The 21,733-nt window shown below is 47.6% G+C and overlaps 1 protein-coding gene across 2 annotated transcripts in view; it reads right to left on the bottom strand.

The window, feature by feature from the left end:
* Positions 1–21,733, bottom strand: part of BTBD11 (BTB domain containing 11) — a 320,925-nt gene that overhangs the window by 61,533 nt on the left and 237,659 nt on the right. For both annotated transcript variants that reach the window (XM_039230475.1, XM_039230474.1), the window contains exon 4: positions 19,580–19,732. In XM_039230475.1, the coding sequence (XP_039086406.1) occupies positions 19,580–19,732 (153 nt within the window). The remainder of the gene's footprint in view (positions 1–19,579; positions 19,733–21,733) is intronic.

Consider the following 21,733-nt stretch of genomic DNA (forward strand, 5'->3'; position numbering starts at 1 on the left):
ACCCTGCTCACGCTGTCTCTCTCTCTCTCTCTCTCCTAGAAATAAATAAAAATATTAAAAAAAAAAAAGAATGTAAGAGTCTGTAGGTCCAAGGCAGGGGTTTCCTGCTCCAGAGTACATACGAGAAAGGTTCCTGGGTTTCGTTTATAAGGGTCTGGTGGCCCCCAGGACAATAGCAAGACAATGTGCTCTCAGTGTGCTGGTGGCTGCACTGGCCAGGCTGCCTGGGGGGGGGACCCTGAGGGTGTACCAGGGCCACAGGTGCCCGGCCCTAGTTTCCCAGTTTATTGGGCACCTACCTGCAGCAGGTCATCCTGGGGGAGGTGGGGGATGGGGGCACAAGGCCAAGACTCTGCCAGTTTACACTTGTATTGAAAAGCAGCCCTGTGATTTTCAGAGAGCCACGAAGAAAGCCACGTTCTGTTCTTGCTGTAAGGCGCAGGGGGTCTGACTGGAAGAGGGTTTCAGGAAGCAGGAAAAGGTGCAGGGTGCGGGTGCAGAAGGGCAAACTCTAAGCCAGGGCAGGCCCAAGTCCCATGCTGCTGGCCGGCACAGGATCTGGAAACAGACTGAAAACTTTCATGTGGGGTACCCACGTGCCCGGTCCTCTCTGTTGTCTTACATCACGCTGGGTCCACTCGTGTGTTTCCTGCCTGGCCCTGGCCTTGGAGTTTGGACCCGGGACTAGCTAAGGATGAATGTGGTCAGTTACAGGTATTAAGAATTTTTCATTAATCATTCTGATCACCTGTTACTTGTCAGGCAGCATGCAAGACACACTAAGTGCTTCCACACTCAAAACATTTTATTGGCTCCCTGGGGTGCTTGGGTGGCTCAGCTGGTTAAGCGTCTGACTCTTGATTTTGGCTCAGGTCATGATCTCACAGTTTGTAGGATTGAGCACCCACAATGGGCTCTGCGCTGACAGTGCGGGGCTCCTTGGGATTCTCTCTCCTCTCTCTCTGACCCTCCCCTGCTCACGTTCTCTCTGAAAATAAATAAACTTGAATATTTTATTGGTTCCCTAATAATAATAATAGCAAACACATATCATTTATGGTGTGCCTGGAACTATTTTAATTTTATATATACACACACATACATATATACATATGTAGGATATATATATATTCTATATATATGTATATATCCTATACACACCTGTGAATGAGTGTGTGGGTGTGTGTATATACATGTAAAACATGAGGATATACACACACCCACACACTCATTCACATATATTATCTTATCTAATCCTTAACTTTAACCGTACACAGTTTATCTTCATCTACAGAAGAAGAAACTATAGCACAGAGAGGCTAAGAAATTCACTGAGGTCACAGAGCCAGCAGGTGGTAGGAATGAGATTTGAACCAGGCAGTGCTGTTGCTGGAGCCCGGCTCTTACCACCCCAGCCACTGCCTGTCTGTCCTACCAAAAGTCTTCCACATACACATAGATTCTATGCTGATGCTGCCTGGGTCACTGCCGGATGCGGGTGCTGGGCTGGGTGCCAAAGAAACATAAATTCCTACTCACAGTCCTCAAACCCGAGGCCCTCTTGTAAGTGGCCCTCCTGAGAGCTCCCCATCATCTTCTTTCTTTTACTTATTTATTTTTTTTTTACTTTTGAGAGAGTGCAGGTGGGGGAAGGGCAGGGAGAAAGGGACAGAGGATCTGAATTGAGATCTGCGCTGACAGCAGCGAGCCCAATGCGGGACTTGATCTCATGAACCGTGAGATCATGACCTGAGCCAAAGTCGGACGCTCAACTGACTGAGCCACCCAGGCGCCTCCGTTTCTTCTTTCTCCCTCTTCCAGCCAACACGGCCTGCCGCCCCCTAGGCACACATACCTCCCGACTGCATGCATGGTGTGCCCCTCATTTCAGATCCTCTGCCCGTATCCTGCTTTCCTTCAAGTCCTATTCCAGACACAAAGCCCACATAACGGCTTCTGGCTTGCAGCGTTCCAGAACGCTGGTGTTCAAAGAGAGCACTCTGGCCAACTCCTAACCTTCCTAAGATCGGGAAACTGGAAGTCTGGAAAGGGTTAAGTAATCTGAAGCAGTCAGAGATGCATTTGGGAGCAGAATCCAGGCCTTCCTCTTGGGTCACTTAGCAAGTCTCTCTATGGGAACCTTTAGGCTTGTGTAGGGCGGCGACTCTCAACCGGGAGTGCTTTTGTCACCCAGGGGACATCTGGCAATGTCTGGAGACAGTCTGGGTGGTCACAATTAACGAGGTGCTCCTGGTGTCTGCTAGGTACAGGAGACTGGTGTTATTAAACGCTTCCAATGCATAGGACAGCACCCCCTCCCCAAACAAAGAATAATCCGGACCCGAATGTCCACAGCTGAGACAGGCTGAGGTTGAGAAATCTTGGGGGAGGGTAATAACATTTTTTCTTGCATTCTTTTCTATATCAAGCAGTTCCCATTACAGGATTCTGTAAGCGTGACACTAAAATGGTGGCTTCAGAAATGAATCGTGAAATGACAATTCAGAGGAGGACAGGCCTGACTTGGATACCAGCCCCCGGCCCCCCTCCTCAACACACTTTCCCAAAAAAGCCAAATCCCTTTCCATAGGCTTTGAGTCCCCTAGTGGATGAGTTTTTCCTTTCTTTTCGGTAGCAAAAAGATGAACAAACTGACACTGTTCGGAGCTGAAGTAAGTCACACCAAGATCTCTATGCACCTTTCTAAGAAAAAAATTTTTTTTCTCTATATATTATTGCAGCAAATGGAACATGTAATGGCACAAAGTTCCTAGGAGAAATCTTTGTCCAAAAATTGTGTCTGCTTGCCGTTTAATGCTGCTACCAAAGCACAGAAAAGGGCTGGCTCATTAACCTGACACGGATAAGGTAAAGGAAGTATGATTCCATGTCCTCCTCCCAGCTAATCTTTTCTACCTTGCGAGAGGTCCCAAGGGGCCTGGAACCTTTCTCCTCCTTAGAAGGAGATGGCCAGAGGGGCACCTGGGTGGCTCAGTTGGATAAGCGTCTGACTTCAGGTCAGGTCGTGATCTCACGGTTCGTGGGTTCGAGCCCCGCGTCGGGCTCTGTGCTGACAGCCAGCTCAGAGCCTGGAGCCTGCTTCAGATGCTGTGTCTCCCTCTCTCTCTCTTCCCCTTCCCCACTTGTGCTCTCTCTGTGTCTCTCAAAAATAAATAAGTGTTAAAAAAAATTTAAAAAAAGAAGTAGGTGGCCAGTTAGTGGTAAAACCCACTGTGTTTGCCTCCCTGCCAAGTAGAAATTCTGGGTCTGTTCAAATACGTGAAAAAAGAGATCTCTCAAATGGAAGGGCTACAAACACCCCAGAGAATGAAACTCATGTGCTCATTTCTGAATGTGCTGTGATTTTGAGTAGAAAATAAGGAAGCATCATTACACATCTCTTGCTTTGGCATCATGGCTTATTTTAAAAGAGTCGAAAATAATGCCTATCCTTTAGAGAAAAGAGTCACCCCTAATTCTGGCAAGCCCTTAATGTATCCCATATTTGGCAGAGACTGGTTATAGTCCCTCAGAGAGTCCTTTATCTCCTTCATGTATTGTTTTAGGACCTGAATTTTTAGCTGCCCAGAGAAAGATGATAGCTCCCCAGTTCCCTGACCATCAGATGTGGCCAAATGACTAAGCGCTGACCAACAGGAAGTAAGGGAAAGTGATGTGTGTAATCTCTGGGGCCTGCTCTATCCTTCTGCTTCTCTTTTGCCCACGAGGGAGAGGAAGTCCCTGAGGGTGGGGTCAGCCATTGGTGCCACGGAAGGTTTCACCTAAGGAATGGTGGAGCCACAAGAGGGAAGATGCCTGCGTCTGAGGTGGAGATGCGTAACAGCCCCAACTGCTTATGCCTGGATTCTTATAGGAGGGAGAATTTTTTTAACTCCTCTCTTATCGAAACTATGGGTATTTTGCATGAATCTGTATGCTAATGAACCCATTCTGCAAATGGTTTTTATTTTTTTTATTTTTTTATTTTTTTTAAATATTTTTATTTATTTCTAGGAGAGAGAGAGAGACAGCGCGAGCAGGGGAGGGTCAGAGAGAGAGGGAGTCACAGACTGAAACAGGCTCCAGGCTCTGAGCTGGCAGTCAGCACAGAGCCCGACACGGGGCCCGAACCCACGAACCACGAGATCATGACCTAAGCGAAAGTCGGACGCTCAACCGACTAAGCCACCCAGGCGCCCCTGCAAATGGTTTTTAAATTAAAATCGGTTCAGGAAAGCACACGGGAAGTGCTAAGTACACGCTACCTATTGTGTTAGGTGCTGGAGATTCAAAGAGAAAAGCACACACGTCATCCCCCAAGGAATCTAGAAAGAACTAGAGGTCTTCTATTTCACAATTTTCACAAGCACACACACACCTGTTCCCGCGGTACGAGGGCAACGTTTGAGTGTTACAATTCCGACATTCCCAGTAACACTAGCTAGTCCCATAGGATGCTCTGTGATGGGTGCACAAATGATTTCTGTAAAAGGCCGACTAGGAAATGTTTTAGGCTTTGTGGACCATACGGTCTCTGTCATAAGTATTCAACGCTGCCACTGTGTGAAAGCAAAACGTGAGAGCAGCCACAGGCTATATAATAAGCAAACGGGTATGGCTGTTTGTCCGGGCAATTTTATTTATAGAAAGAGGTGGCAGACAGCTCTGGTTTGCCAACCCTTGTTCTATGGTAAAATATTTAAATAGGATAACCTTCTCTTTGGGATTTATAAGAAACACAGGATGTTAAATGCACGGAGAAAGTTTTTTTTTTTTTTTAAAGCCTATTTAATTTTACTCTGCCAGTGTTCCCCAAATTTGAACTAATTAACAGTTTAAAAAAATAATGCCTATGAATATCCTTCTACATATGCTGTTGTAAACACTAAGTAGCTTTTATTGTTAATAAATTAATTTAGGCACATATAAAATAAAAAGCAATACAATATGCTCACCACCCCACCCAGCAGAAAAAATAAAGCATTATAATCACAAAGGTCCCTACACCCCCGCTCTGGATTACATTTTCTCATCTACCTTCCTGAGATTACCTGATCTCTTCCGTTTGACATTTATCATCCCTATGCATGCTTTATGTGTTTTACTACGTTTATTAAATTCCTGATACTATACAGACTGTTTTGCATGTTGGTCAATTTCATGTAAATGTTAGCACACTACACAAAACCTGCCTTGCTTTGCTTTCTTTTTTTTTTTTTTTTTTTTTACACAATATTACATTTCTGGGATTTGGCTATGTAATAACATGTGATCTGGTTCATTTATTTTCCTTGCTACTTGTATGCCATCAAATGTACATTTATTCCTTCTCTTGTAGACAGCTTGTTTCTTTTCCTTTTTCTTTATTTTGTGATTATAAACACAAAATGAACATCTTTGTATACATCTCCTTATTCCCATGTGGAGGAGTTTCTCTAGGGCATAAACCTAAGAGTAGAATTATGTGTTTCCAAGTTTCCTTGAAAGTGGATTAGGAGTCCCCTTCAGCGGTATATAGGAGTTCTGACTATTCTAGATCTTTGCTCAAATCTGGTATCATTAGACGGTCACTTTTTTGCTGATCTGATGTGTGTGAAAGGCATGCCTAGGTGTGGTTTTGAAAGCACTTCAGGATTACTAGTGAGGCTGAGTCTTCTTCATAGAGTCCTTGGCCATGTGGTAGCATATTTCCATGTGAAGCCTTCACAGGGGTCTTTGGCACTGGTCAATGCTATGTTAGATTCGCATAAGAGGCTGCCATGCTCCTGAATTTCTTTTTTTTTTTTTAATGGTAATTTATTTTTGTGAGAGAGACAGACAGAGCATGAGCCGAGGAGGAGCAGAGAGAGAGAGAGGGAGACACAGAATCCGAAGCAGGCTCCAGGCTCTGAGGTGTCAGCACAGAGCCCGATGCGGGGATCGAACTCACGAACCTTGAGATCATGACCTGAGACGAAGTCAGATGTTCAAGTGACTGAGCCACCCGGGTGCCCTGCACCTGAATTTTGAAGAGGATCTAAGGCTGGGGGCTGAGCCTTTCAAGATGAATGTGGGCCTCATTCAAAGTTACTTTCAAACTTCCCAGTGTTGGTTCTTTGACTGGAGCCACCCCCTTCAGCAGAGAGAACGGGGCTTTGGAGTCTGTAGACAGACTTGGTTCAAATCCAAGATGGGACGCATTCTACGTGTGATGGTGGGCCGGTTTCCTAGCCTCCTGGAGCTCCAGTGTCCTCAGATGTGCCCAGGAGAATCAAGCCCCTTCAAAGAGCTGAATGGAGCCTGAGAAGCCCCCAGGACAGTGTCTGGGCCAGGCAGGTTCTTGCTTGTTAGTCCCTCTATCATCTGCTAACATACGGGAGAGACCACAAGCTGGACCGCCACTCATGTCCTTCACCTTCTGTATGCCTCAGTTCCTCCCCCCGCCCCAAGTAAAAGTGTCATTCCCAGGTGCGCATCGAATGTCAGGCCACAAGACTGAAAACCCCTTTAGGGCTAGAAAGGGTTTGAGATCACCAAGTCTGGTGTTTCTTAATGTTTTTATAGAACAATTTAATGAGCTGATGGAAAAATGGTGACACATGGAATATCGGGACGCCTACGAACCTGCTGAATAATTAAGACTCGCTCCTTCGCTGTTACTCAAGGCACCTTTGTTGTCCTGGTTTTGTACAAAGTACTTTGTACTAAGTACATGCCTTTGTAATAAGTACTGGTTGCCTAATTGCTAAGGGAGGAGAATATTCCTGTGTAAACAGTATTTTAAACTAATATTTTAAATTTGAGAGACTTACCGGCAGATAATAAAGCACCCTGGACAGAAATTTAACAGACTCAAGAGGAAACAAAAAAAAAAAAGTCCTTGTTCCCAGGAAGCCAAATCCCATATGGCAAAGTACACACCCTCAAACTGCCAGCTGGGATCGGAAGCTCCAATTTGGAAGCGAGCCCCAAATGCCATTTAAGATGTAGTTCTCTGTGTTGTTGTGAAGCATCAAATGTGTTTCTGTTTTGCTTTTAACACTTGGAAAGCTCAGAACAGATTCCAAGTGTTGGCAAACTCTCTGTCGCCTGCAATATGGTGTCCGCCCACAGCAGGCTGTAGAAAGCAAAGGGTGCTGTGGTCCCCTCACTGGCACACCCGGTGGTGTCCTTTCGTCTGCGTCTTCCATGCTGGCGTGCCAACCTGGGGTTCTGGTGGTCCCTCTGTGTCTCTGTTCCCTTGGTGACCGCTACCTCATGTTCTTTGGGTTCTTCTCTGACCTCGGGCCTCTCTTCCCTTGTGTCATGGTGAGTCCTCTACACCAGTCCCTTCTTTGGGACACTCTCACCCACACCCGTGACATCAGTGGCCACCCATCTGCCAGCGTTGTCCACAAAGACCTCTTTAGTGGCAACCTCTCTTTGAGCTCCGCACTTGTTTACCCACATTTCCATGCTGAAGCCTGTTCTCATCCGTGTTAGTCCAGGAAAAGTCGTCATTTACTATAGTAGCAGCAACATACTTAGTAACAACCTTCTGCTTCATTCATTCATTCATTCATTCATTCATTCATTCATTCATTCATTCATTCTACTGTGCCCCAACTAAGTGCCAAGCTCTGTGGTAAGCCCCAGAATTCAGGTATCTGATGCTGTCGTCTTCTTTTTTTAATGTTTATTCGTATTTGAGAGACAGAGAGACAGAGCGTGAGTGGGGGAGGGGCAGAGAGAGGGAGACACAGAATCTGAAGGAGGTTCCAGGCTCTGAGCTATCAGCAGAGCCCGATGTGGGGTTTGAGCCCACTAATCGTGAGATCATGACCTAAGCCAAAGTCGGATGCTTAACTGACTGAGTCACCCAGGTGCCCCTCAGGTAGCTGATGTCTGCTGTAGCCAAGTATGCCAGCTGAGATAAAGTCCATACTGCACGGCCCTTTCTTCTAGAATATTCTATACCTCCTAACCTCTTCCCTAACTTCTGCTCGCTTGGGGCAAGGCCCTGCCAATTAGGAGCCATGTTTGCCTTTGTCTGCATACATCCTCCTTTCTTTCTGCTATCTCCTTCCCACTACTGACCCCACCTAAGGTCACAAATGCAACTGGTGATGGGTGCTCGATTGCTTTGAAAAAGTGTGGTTGTCTAACTGTTGATGGCCTTCAAAATCTCCTACTTGCCACTGGGGTAGGGAGAGTGGCTCCCTAGCCAGTTGGTCAGGTGGATTATGTTCCTGCACCCTTGAGGGGCTGCCTCACCAGTGGCGAGAGAAGGGTGGAGGCACGCCTGGCCACAGCCTGGGCTACAATCCATATCCCAGATACTATACTATCACATGTCATCGAGATACTTATTTCCGCTCTCTATCAGATGAAGCTGAGGCTATTGTTTTTGGTAACCAGGAGGTAACCTTCTTGGTCCAGAGTGGAGGAATAAGGATAACCACTAATATCTAATGTGCATCTACTATGACACAAGTATACTACGCAGTTTACATGCTAAATGGTACTAATAAATCCATATTATTTTAAACTCGATCCTTCCTACAACTTTATGAGGTGGGCATATTATTGTCCTCATTTTGCATATATAGAAAATGAGGCCCAGAGAGGTAAGCAACTTGCTTAAGGTTACACAGGGAGTAAATAGCCGAGCCGGGATTTGAACTGAGGTAGTCAAGCTGCAAGGTCTACACTCCTAACCACTGAGCTCTGCTTCCTCTCTATCAGATGCTCGGGGAGCACCTGACTCCCTGGCAACCTTACTCTGGTGGAGAAGCCCTACATGGATGCTCTCATTTCTGCAGACAAGCAGCTGGGATGGCAACTTGCCTCTGACATTTTCAAAACTGAATCCATTATTACTCTCATGTTTTCCTTGTCCTCTATTTGTTAAAAGCATCCCTAAGCTATACACCCTCCCAAGACAGAAGCCTCAGAGTGAATCTTTAATGTGAAAAATTGGGGGAGGGGAAGAGGTTACCACACGCTGCAGAATCTAAGGGTCAAGTGGGTTTCTCTGCCATCTTTGTCCCCCAGGGTCATGGGCTGAATTATGTTCCCCTTCAGTATGTTGATGTTCTAACCCTCCACCCCCTTACACGTGAATGTAACTTTACTTGGAAATAGAGTCTATCTAGATGTGAGCACATCAAGATGTGGTCATTGGGGTGGGTCCCAAATCAACATGACTAGGGTCCCTATGAGAAGATAAAGATTTGGGCAGAGATACAGAGAGAGGGCCATGGGAGGAAGAGGCAGAGATTGCGGTTGTGATGCCACAAGCCAAGGAATAGCTGGCTTTTCTAGAAGCTGAAGAAAGGAAGGGTCCTCCTCCAGAGAATCTGGAAGGAGCATGGCCCTTGAGTTTGGACTTCTGGCCTCCAAAACAGTATGTCTGGTGTTTTAAGACGTCCTCTCTGTGGTATTTTGTTACAGCAGCCACAGGAGACCCATACACTTGTTTTCCAATTCCCCTCTGTGGGTACGGATATGACCCTGGTTACCTGCTTCGTCCCTGCCCTTCCAGCGACAGCCCAACATGTAGCAAATACATGTGCATACATCACACGAGGGTGGCACCTTATACAGTATCCTGCATCCTCTTTTCCATTTGCTACCATGCCACGGCCATTTAAAAAAATTGTGGCCAAATATATACAACACAGATTACCGTTTTAAGCATTTTACAGTGTGCGGGTTCGGCGGCATTAAGCACCTTCCCATTGTTATGCAACCATCATCACCGTCCATCCTGGGGACTTGTTCACCTTCCCAGACTGGATCTCTGTCCCCAGGAAACACTAAACACCCCAGCCCATGGGTGCCAGGGACGTGCCTGGTACCCCTCCCTCCCTCACGCCACATACATCACCAAGTCCTGCTCTTCCGCCTCCGCTGTGTCTCTGGCCCTCCCCACCTCTCAGTCGGGGTGCCTGAGGCTCTCACCTGGGTTCCCCAAACAGCTTCAAGAATCCGGCCCCACCCCTGTGCTCCTCAGCCCATTATCCACGCAGCCGCCAGCCCCTCCTAAAATACAAATCTGATGATGTCTCCCTGCTTAAACATCCGTGATGCTCCTACGTCCTGCAAATAGTCAGATGAGCTCAGCCCCGTTTCCAGAGCCTGGTCCAGAGCCTGGCCCACAGGGGGCCGCTCAGGGTGGTGGTGCTTGAATGGTGTGAATTCCTTAGGTTTCCGCCAACATGCTCTCCCGCTCTGAGGCCCTGACACGTGTGGTCACCTCCACGCAGACTTAGTTCCCTTCCTCTCCTCTCTTCACTGTCTCCACCTGATCAGTCTGTTCATTTGTCAGCATTCAGACTGAAGGGACCTCTTGTGTTTCCAGCTCTCCCAGAGCCAGATCTTTATGGTCCTGTATCAGAACACTTACCACAATTCTCTGTAATTCCTTGGGGGACACGCCCCTCCCCCGCCCCGCCATGGGGGACACACACGGGATGTCAGCCCGCTGAGAGCTGGACAGCCTGGCTAGCTTCGTGGCCTGTCCCTGACACTGTTGGGGGGAACAGCTAGTAGCCTCAGCACTCTCTTGGGATCAGGGAGAGGGCAGCTTTGGGTCTTCCAGGAGGTGCTAATGCACTGACATCAGTGTGGGGACAGCGGTGGCCCTGCCAGGTCACCATGGGGCCTGCAGCATGGATTTAAAGTCCGCTGGAGGTGAGGAAGGGACGGGCATTCTGTGGCTTCTCTTCCAGAGCCAGCCCCGCTGGAGAGGCCGCGGGGAGCTGCAGGAATTTTCCAGAGCCAGGCAAGGACAAGGGCATTCCAAGGAAGAAGAGAGAGCAGCTCTTGACTCGGTGAGAGGCTGGGGAGCCTTCCAGGGCCCACAGAGCCAGGCCAGGGCCCAGGTGCTCTGCCTCCACGGGTGACCCTCTGAGGGAGGGAACGGGAGGCCTCAGGTCTGGATTCAGAGGTCGATATGGAAATGACCGAGGGAAATGGCTGGCGTGGATGTGGCTCCGGATCCCCTTCCCCCCACTTTTCTCCGCTGTCTTCTGCCTATGATACCAAGTGCACCTTTAAATCAGGAGTATGACACTGTCCTTCCCCTTGGGAGCCCAAGGTGCTCTCTGAATACCGATGCTCTCTCCTCACTTCCTATCTGTTCCACACTGCTTCCCTTTCTTTAGTGGCACTCGGACTCTGTGAGATCATCTTGCCCATTTTTCACTCTTGTCTATCGTCTGCATTTCCCCAGCAGTGTCTGAGTCCTGGGGTCCCTGTCCCCTCTGAGCCCAGAACAAGGTCTGGATCCATACAGATGGGGGAGAATGATGGAGAGCATCTCCTTCTGACACCAGGACCGGAAGTCCCCTCACATGGCTGATCCTCTTCTTTTTTTTTTTTTTTTTTTTAAATATTTTTATTTATTTCTAGGAGAGAGAGACAGCGTGAGCAGGGGAGGGTCAGAGAGGGAGGGAGACACAGACTCCGAAACAGGCTCCAGGCTCTGAGCTGGCAGTCAGCACAGAGNCGAAACAGGCTCCAGGCTCTGAGCTGGCAGTCAGCACAGAGCCCGACGTGGGGCTCGAACCCACAAACCGCGAGATCATGACCTAAGCGAAAGTCAGTCGGACACTTAACCGACTAAGCCACCCAGGCGCCCCTGGCTGATCCTCTTCTTAAAGGGCCACAGATTTTCATGGGAATGAGGACCAACGGCTTCAGCAACATGATGCCTGTCTCCTAAGTGACTCAGTAATCACCAGATGCTGTGGCCCTGACGTGGCATCCCTACGCCCTCACAGGGCCTCACAGACCACCAGCACCCCATACGTGTTGATAAATAAACCCGAACCTCTGTGAGGGAGGCACTAGAATTTTGGGACAGGTACTGTTGGGGTGTAACCTTCACCTTAGAACCCGGTTTGACCCAAATTGGACACATGGCAAAAGTCTGTTAACCTCAAAAGGTGTCCAGGAGACCTGACAAGGGTTAAAAGTAGCAGATCGGGGCACCTGGGTGGCTCAGTTGGTTAAGCATCTGACTTCGGCTCAGGTCACGATCTCGAGGTTCATGAGTTCGAGCCCTGTGTCAGGCTCTGTGCTGAAGGCTCAGAGCCTGGAGCCTGCTTCAGATTCTGTGTCTCCCTCTCTCTCTGCTCCTCCGTCCCTCATGCTCAGTCTCTCAAAAAATAAATGAACATTAAAAAAAATTTTTTTAAAGTACAAGGTCAAACAGTGGTGCAATTCATTACATTCATACTTGGCGCCCTCCTGGGGTTCTCCATCCCACGAAGCAGCTGTCGCCCCCATCTTTACAGGGAATGAATCTTGTCCTGTGAGATGGGGGAAGTTACCTGTTACACAGCTGCAGACCCAGATGAGAGCATCGAGAGTGGTGTTTGGCACCTAATAAGTGCTCAATAATATAACAAAAGAGTAAAGGAAAGGATGTAAGGACCCTGGTCTCCTGAATCCCATCCTGATACTCTTCACACCTTACCACCCCCTAAACTTATCCATTCTGGGACAGCTCAAAATCTGGTTTGAATTTAGGAAACACTTGCAGAAATCGTCACTGTTTCCTGGAGCGAGCTCATGATTCTAACAACCCCTAAATCATAGGTGCCGTTTATCAGCTAAGATAGGATTTGAGAACATCCCTTGTTATCATTACTTTAATATGGCCCCACTCTGGAGCAGAAAAATTGCCTCTTACACATACAGGGAAATAAACAGTATTTATTCTTTGTATTTCTAAACTGTTTCAAGACCAATTATTAATAAGAAAATGTAAAACCCTGCCAGCATGTATTATTTGTTCTTTCTTTTATTCTTCTACCCTCCTCCCCCACCTCCCAAAGGAGAGGAAAAAGAAAAGAAATAAAAGGCTGAATTTCCCAGGTTTACATTATCTGATATTTTAATTAAGGAAGAATAAATGGGTCACCCCTGTCAGCTTACAAACTGCAGCTGCATCAAATGGTGTTCCTTTTGAATAAACCCGATCACCATGGTGAGGCTTTACTGTAGCGGAATAAAGACAAAAGCAGAGAGCTCCAGCAGCATTTGGCCAAGGTCACTCTGAAAATCAATGGCTGTCCTAGCATCAGACCTGAGAATCCTTGACTCTGGTTGCTCTGTCCCAGCTGGTACCCAGGCTGTTTCCCACTAGGAAACCTCGGCCAGCTGGTAGGTAATTATATGTGCTAATAGTCACTGACACTCTAACCACCAACACCGAGATCCCAATTTCTTGCATTTGTTAGAAGCCCCGAAGCCCCGCACTTTTCTGGGGCTGTTTACTTAGAGAGGCGAGCTCAGCTCTGCCCGGCTCAGAACTAGGAGCCTACCCTGCAACTTGGAAGATGAATGGGAGTGCGGGGAGGGGAGAGAGACAAGGAGACTGTGTTGTTAACTCCACTGGCCAAGTCCTCTGTTCTAGAACTCACAGTAGTGGTGTGACTTCAAGCAAGTTTCATAACCTCCATTAGCCTCAGCCTTCCTATCTGTAAAACAGGATAATAAAGTCTGCCTTGCACAACTGTTGGGGACTGGGTAACCCACAAAGACAGCACCTGGCAGAGTAGGTGTCTGATACCTATTTGTTGGATGTCTGAATGAACAAAACTTCCTGCAAGCTGGAGACAGCAATTTCTGCTTCGTGTCGCATTAAATGAGGTTGGAAAATTTATGTGTAGACGTGTCTGTACGTTGCCTAGACTGAAAAATACTCTCTCTCTCTTTTTTTCTTAAACTAGAGCATCCTTTCACGTACTGAATTTAGTCTAGTTAATGGAATTTCTAAGTCTTACACATACTATTTAGGAAAGCTAATGAAATACTGTATTTTCTTTCTTAGAAAATGATTTCCAAACTTGATGATCATTTAGCCGGAACAATCGACTACTATATTTTCTACACACAAATCATCATTCTGGAGACAAAGGAGTCAAAAACTGAGAGATAAGGGACTAAAAATAGCCTGGAGACTCAGAGGAACCGACTGCCTTTGTCTCCCTGCTCTCGAAGTGCGCACTCTGGTCTGCAGGGGCATCACACACACACCCTGAAGGCCAGTGCCGAGGCCTTAAATGGGGTGAATGTTGAAACCAAACTCCTTGGCATGTCTGTGAGAAGGACACACACGTGGTCACCAGGCCGTGCAGTAAAGGCTCTGCGCTGCACGAGGGGGCACCAGGATGGACAGTGGCCCTTGGAAGCTCATGCTCAGTCCTCAGAATTACGATAAGGAAGAGAAGCATCTGGAAGAGGGTTATTAGCATCCTCGAAGAGGGCTGAGTCTAGCTCTAGGGCCAAGGACCAGAAAAACTGGTTGTATCTCTGGGCATCTGGGTTTAAGATCTGGCTCCTAGAACTCTATCACTTAATATCTATGTGATGCTAAGAGAGTTACCTAATCCTGCTGGGCCTTGATTTTCTCCTCTGTAGAATGGGGCAGCACTATGTTCCTGGATAACAACAGTGTCTGTTTTGAGGTTCACTGGAGAAAATGTTCAAAGTCTTGAAGAATTATAAAGCAATACCTAGGTATGAGCCTGCATTATTACTTCAGGAACAGCAGAGACCCAGGGCAATGCTACCTAATAATGACCAGGTCATGAGCAATTTCTTCCTTTCAGGCATTGTCTGTGCAGGTGTTTCATGTTCTTGACCCCACTTTGTGCCGGCACCAACCTCTGAGGGGGGCTGCTTTTATTATGTCCACGTTATGGGTGAAGAAACAAGAGTCCAGAGAGGTTAACTAACTTGCCCAAGGCTGCACAGCTAATTAAGGTGGTGAGATTTGGATCTAGGCGATGGGACTCTGGAGCCCAATCCTCCTAAACATTTAAGTCTCCTGAGGACATTACAGACAAGGAGCACTTGGTCAGCAGGAGTTAAGGAAACAGCTTACTTTTTCTGCCACCCAGCAGACCCAGGACTGTTGCAAAGAGAAGAGCTGGAGCCTCAAGGTCAAGTCAGATTCGAGCTGGTGACAGCAGGCAAGGTGGTGGGAGAAAGCAGGCAGATAAGGTGCCACCCCCAGGACACAGGGGGCAGGGGAGTCCCATGGGCAGAAGATGGCTTTGGAGCCTAAGTCACAAGGAGCATAAGTCCCTGGTGCCTCCTTCTATAAAGTGTCCCACCAACAGCCCCCTAACCTGTAAAGTGGGGAGATAACTAGCACACAGTAGGTGCTAAATAAATGGCCACCGCTTAGCATCTTCCCAAGACCTGCTGTTATTCTAGATGACAAAGTATAAGGGGTGGCGGCATAGGCAGAAACTGCCTAGACAGAACCTGAGTGGTTAGAACTATGGGCCTGGGGTCTGGGCCACTTGAATCCATGTCCTGGCTTCATACTTACTAGTCCTATGACCTGGGACATGTTACTTAACCTATCTGTGCCTCAGTTTCCTTATCTGTAAAGTAGACATAATAACAGTACCCACTTCGTAAGGTTTGGGGAACATTAGATATTAATTAATCTGTGTGTAGCACTTCAAACAGTCCCCAGCATATGGCAAAGCATTTAATAAAGGCCAGCAATGGTGACTTGGATCAGACCCCTGTATGTTCCTGGGCCAAGGGGCATCTCTGGGTCTGTGGGGTGGGAGGCTATTTTATGTTGCAAACCCTCCATTTCCTGGCAGACCCCAATCAGATCAGAAGGGTGGACATCTCTGCAGCCTGGTCACATGATTGGGCCAGATGGATTTCAGAGGAAGGGCAGTTTCTCATCAGGTGTGCAGTGGGGATTTGAAAATAGTGACTATGTACGAGTTTAAAGTCTTTCACAGTGTGTGTTCAGTGTGTGAAGTCTCTAAGCTCTTTGAGGGCATGTGTTCCAAGTTTGAATCTATGGCTTCTGAGGTCCTGTATTCAAGGTATGAGGTCTGTGAACTCATTAAGGGGGTAGGTTTCAAAGTCTGAGTCTGAAATATCTTGAGTACATGTTCAGGGTGTGAGGCCTCTGAAATCGATGAAGGTATCTGTCCTAAGGTGTTTTTAAAATTTATTTTTATTTATTGAGGCATGATCGATGTATAGTATTATATTAATTTCAGATGTACACAATACAGCAATTTGACACTTGTGTACATTGTGAAATGGTCACCACCATAAGTGTAGTCACCATCTGTCACTTATTGACTATATTCCTCATCCTCATGATTTATTTATTTTATAACCAGAAGCTTGTACTTATAAAAATTTTTTAACATTTATTCATTTTTGAGACAGAGTGTGAGTGGGGGAGGGGCAAAGAGAGAGGAAGACACAGAATCTGAAGCAGGCTCCAGGCTCTGGGCTGTCAGCACAGATGTGGGGCTTGAACTCACAGGCTGCGAGATCATGACCTGAGCTGAAGTCAGACACTTACTTAACTGGCTGAGCCACCCAGGCGCCCCAGCAGGCTGTACTTTTTAATCCCCTTTACCCATTTTGCTCACTGCCCCATTACCCTCTCCTGTGGCAACCACTAATCTGTTTTTTCTATCTATGAATCTGGGTTTTTTTTTTCCTCCCTAGATTCCACATATAAGTGAAATCATGTGGTATTTGTGTTTTTCTGTTTGAGTCATTTCACTTAGCATAATACCCTCAAGGTCATTCCACGTTGTTGCAAACTAAGATTTCATTGGTTTTCGTGGCTGCATAGTATTCCGCTGAGTACACACACCACATCTTCTTTATCCACTCATCCATCAATGGACATAGGCTGTCTCCTTATTTTAGCTTGTAAATAAAGTACAGTAAACATAGGGGTGCATATATTTTTTGCAATTCGTGTTTTTGTTTCTTCGGATGGATACCCAGCAATGTGGCATTGCTACAACCTGTGGTAACCCTAACTGTAATTTTCTGAGGCACCTCCATACTGTTTTCCATAGTGGCTACAGTGTGCATTTCCACCAACACTGCTTGAGGGTTCCTTTTCTTCCATATTCTTGCCGACACTTGTTTCTTGTCTTTTTACAAATAATCATTCTGGCTAGTGGGAGGGGATATCTCGTTGTGGTTCTGATTTGCATTTTCTGGATGAGGAGTGATGTAGAGCAACTCATCATGTGTTCATTGGCCATCTGGACATCCTCTTTGGGAAGATGCCTATTCAGATCCTCTGCCCATCTTATAATCAGATTGCTTTTTTGTCACTGAGTTGTACGAGTTGCTTTTACATATTTTAGATTCACATCTTGAAACACTGACCACCATAAAGTTCAGGAATTCCACTCTTTCTCATAAATCCCCAGTAGCAGATGGATGTGAGACACTGAACAAACAATTTGGAGACCTCGAACTCTGATACGAAGACCCTCAAACTACTCGATAACTCACACCTCGGACACAGACAACCGAACTTCTCAGAGCTCTCAAACTCTGGAGAAAGATGCCCACACAGCTCACAGAGACCTGCAAATGGCTCAAGGGATTCACTCCACTGAACACAGATACCCAAGTGTTCAGAATGCTATACTCTGTGTACAGACTCCCTAATGCTTCAGAGACCTCACAATCTGAAAATGGATACAGACACAGTGCAGAAACCTGCAGATGGACACACCTTGGATACATATCTGACGGATCATACACCAAGAATACAGACTCCCAAGCAGCCAGAGACCTTACACCCTGGGAAACAGCTTGCCAGTTCAGGGCCCTCAAGAACAAAGGCTCCAAACAGCCAACAGATCTCAAACATTGATACAGACCCTTTAAACAGCTCAGAGAGCTCACATTCTGGGTTCAGAACCCCCAATCCAGGATGCAGAACCCACAAAGAATCGAGGGGCTTCCAATCCTGTACAGACCACACCAAGAGGCTAGGAGACCCCAAATCTAGGATACAGATCCCCAAACAGCCAGACAGCTCAAAATGTGAGCACAGACCTGCCAATAGCCCAGACACACCGTGACACAGACTTCCCAGCAACTCAAAGATCTCACACCCAGGGATACAGACTCCCAAGAATTCAGAGACTTCACACATTAAGGGGAAAAAAGCCCCTAAACTGTTTAGAAACCCCATGTGCTCAGAAATGCAAATCAAAATCACAATGAGTTAGCACACATTTGTGAGAATGGCTAGCATCAAAAAGCTAAGAAATAACAAGTGTTGGTGAGGATGTGGAGAAAAGGGTACCTTTGGGCACTCCTGGTGGAAATAGTATTGGTACAGTCATCATTCTACCATAGAAAACAGTGTCAAAGTTCCTCAAAAAATTAAAACTACCATATGATACAGTAATCCCACTTGTGGGTTGGTATCCAAAGGAAATGAAAACAGGATTTCAAAGAGACATCTGCACCCCCATGTTCAACTATAGCATTAGTCATAATAGCCAAGATATGGAAACAACCTAAGTATCTGTCAATGGATGAATGGAGAAAGAAGGTGTGAAAAAAATATACATACGTACATAATGGAATATTATTCTGCCACAAGAAAGAAGTAAATCCTAGCATTTGCAACAACTTGAGATGGAACTTGAGGGCATTATGCTAACTTAAATAACTCAGACAGAGAAAGACAAATACTCTGTATTCTCATTTATATGTGGACTCTAAATCAAGCTCAGAGAAACGGAGAGCAGAAACGGAGAAATGGTGATTACCAGGGGCAAGAGAGTGGGGGACATGGGGACATATTGCTTCAAGGGCACAAACTTCCTGTTATGAGACAACTAAGTTCTGGGGGTCTAAGGTGATTATAGTCAATAACACTGTATCATACACTTGAAACTTGATAAAAGAGTGGGTCTTAAATGGTCATCGTGTGACGGGATGGAGGTATTAGCCGACGCTCTTAAAGGTGGTAATCATGTTGCAATATATAAATGTATCAAACGAACACCTTGTACTCCTTAAAGGTCCACAATGTTATATGTCAATTTTCCCTCAATAAAGCCAGGGGGAAGAAAGAGAAAAAGAAAAGAAAATAGTGACAATGGTCACTTGGAAGACAGCACAAGAAGTCAGGAAGAGTGCACACACATGCACACACACCTCTGAGCCCCCTGCGTTTCGCATTTAGACCCAGGTTTTCACTCAGCTGAACGATTTACTTTATTTCTTTTGCTTTGCACAAAAACGAGCTCCCGTGCATGGGGGTCCCTGAATGGCCTAAGAGCAATTCCCACCCTAATGGAGGAGAGACCTGGCTACAGGTGTAGGAAATAGAGAGCCCTGCGGTCCCCACGGATGTGAAAAAGCAGAGATGTGCTTTTACCCAGCCAGCGATTTTACTGTGCGAGGTGTTGTTAGAAAACTACAGGAAGACCATAATTTCTTTCTCGCGGAGTGAGGGAAGAGGGAGGGAGGGGGAAGAGGAGAATGAGACTAAAAGAATGTGAATAGAAACAGGCAGGCCGATATCTGGTAATCGAAGAACCGAGCTTCCCACACAGCCCTGCTTGCGTCCCCCTCCCTCCCAGGAAGTCCAGGGACCCCGCCGATCCCCAAGCCCGCGTCCGTCGTTTCAACCAGCGGAGACCGCACCGTCTGCGGGGCGCGCGGCGCCGGGCGGGGCTCGCGCTGGCGGGCGGGGGGCGCTCAGCCCCAGAGCCCTGCGCGCGGCCGGCGGCCCTGCTCCCCCGGGAAGGACGCCCCTCGCTGCGCCCCGACCCGGCCCTACCTGAGCTGGCGCGGCTCGCAGTCCACGCCGGGCAGCAGCAGCCGGGCCGCCTGGCGGACGTCGTCGCTGTCCATGGAGAAGCTGCGGCGGTGGCCGGCGTGCGCCACGGCCACCCGGATCCACTCCATCAGCGGCGGCAGCACGAGGAAGGGCCTGCGCGGGAGGACCGGAGAGCGTTAGGGAAGCTGGGTGGCGGGGGCTGCCGGCTCAGCCCCACCCCCTGCTCGCCGCACCCCTTCCCCCGCCCCCTGCGCCCCCCACCCCGCTTTCCCTGGAGACCCTGACTCTGAATTCCCGAGTGGTGGGAGAACCTTTGGAGACATCCTGATCGCACAGGTGACCCCGGGTCAGGCTCTCCTGAGTCTTTGGGCCTCAGTTTCCTCATCTGCAAAGCAGGGATACCATGTGACTATCCTGCGAGTGTTATCTCCCTCAGAGATCATGTGAACACACAGGAGATGGCTCACTTAAAGCACCAAGCACAGGGGCTGGCACTTAGTAGAAAACCCCAAAAACGCCTGGGTTTGGAGCTCCCCATTCTCGACCCAGCTCTAAGGTGTCTTCCAACTCTCCCTTCCCATCTCCCCTGGCTCCCTTCGTGGAGGTCTCCCAGCCCCAGCTGTGTCCGAGCACCGCGCTTTCAACAGGCTTTTTAGCACCTGGGAAAGGTGCAAAGATCCACGTAAGCACGCAGCCTTCCCGGGGAGCCTGGTGGCTGCCCCCCCCCCACAGCCTGCAAAACTGCTCCGCGCCTGGGGGCCCGGCCACACGCCCTGAAGCGCTGGGAGCCTCGGGTTCCTCATGCGCTAATGAGACCACAGCAGGGGGGGCGGGGGGGCAGCTTGTTGCAAGAATTAGAAGTGAGACACTGTCCCTGGCTGAACCATACTTTGTAAGTGTAATACATTTGTGCCAACTTCCTGTTTATTCCAGTGATGATTATAAACTCAGGCCTCCCATTAGGATCGCGGGGTTGGTGGCAGAGATTTTGAAAAACACTGATACTTGAGTCCTATCTCTGGGATTCTGACTGAATTCATCTAGGATGGGGCTAGAGAGTGGTAGTTTTTAAACCCTCCCCCAGGGGCGACTTCAATGCACATCAAAAATTATCTGGAGAGCTTGTTAAAATACAGATTGCTGGGCCCCACCCCCAAGGTGTCTGATTCAGTAGACTGGGGAGGTGGACAGGAATCTGCATTTCTTTTTTTTTTTTTTAATTTTTTTTATTGTTTTATTTATTTCTAGGAGAGAGAGAGAGAGACAGCGTGAGCAGGGGAGGGTCAGAGAGAGAGGGAGCCACAGACTGAAACAGGCTCCAGGCTCTGAACTGGCAGTCAGCACAGAGCCCGAAGCGAGGCTCGAACCCACGAACCGCGAGATCATGACCTAAGCGAAAGTCGGACGCTCAACCGACTAAGCCACCCAGGTGCCCCAGGAATCTGCATTTCTTATGAGTTTCTGTGTGATGTCGATGCTGCTGGTGTGGGGTCACACTCAAAGAACTTCTGCTCTAGAGTTGGTAGAGGGCGTGTGTGTGTGTGTGTGTGTGTGTGTGTTAAAATGAAGATCCCCTGACCTCATCTCCAGAGATGCTGATTTTGTCAGGTCCATGAATATAATTTTAATAAGCAGCCCCTATGATACTAATTTAAGTAGACCAAAGAACACTTTTGAGAAATGCATTGTGCAGACCAAAAAGCTCTCTCCTATATTCAGCAGAGCCATGGATAGAGTGAGGCAAATAGGGTACCTAGGGTGCAAAATGGAAGGAGGCCAGGTCATGCAAATGTGTTCTAGGCACCTCTCCTGCCTCACCTTGACCCCAGTGCTGCCATTCAGTCCAGCATGGCTGCGAGGAGGTGGAAAGAGGGTGGTAAATGGAGGGTTGCCAAGACAGAGGACTCCTCACAGTATACAGGCATCAAGTTTTTGGTGGTGAGTTTCAGTTTGCCTAGAAAGCAAGCTGTTTACCCAATGTTAATATTCAACAGCTAAGCCTTTCACATTCACCCCAATTACTCCCATTCATGATCTCATCTAAATGCTTAGGACCAACCTATAAGCTAGTTATGATTATGCCTATATTCCCAGATCAGGACAATGACGTTTATTGAGGTTAAGTAGCATGCCTTGGATTACAAGGTTAGCAAG

Source organism: Hyaena hyaena, unplaced genomic scaffold (assembly GCF_003009895.1).
Source record: "Hyaena hyaena isolate Hyena2069 unplaced genomic scaffold, ASM300989v1 scaffold_46, whole genome shotgun sequence".
Classification (NCBI taxonomy): Eukaryota; Metazoa; Chordata; class Mammalia; order Carnivora; family Hyaenidae; genus Hyaena; species Hyaena hyaena.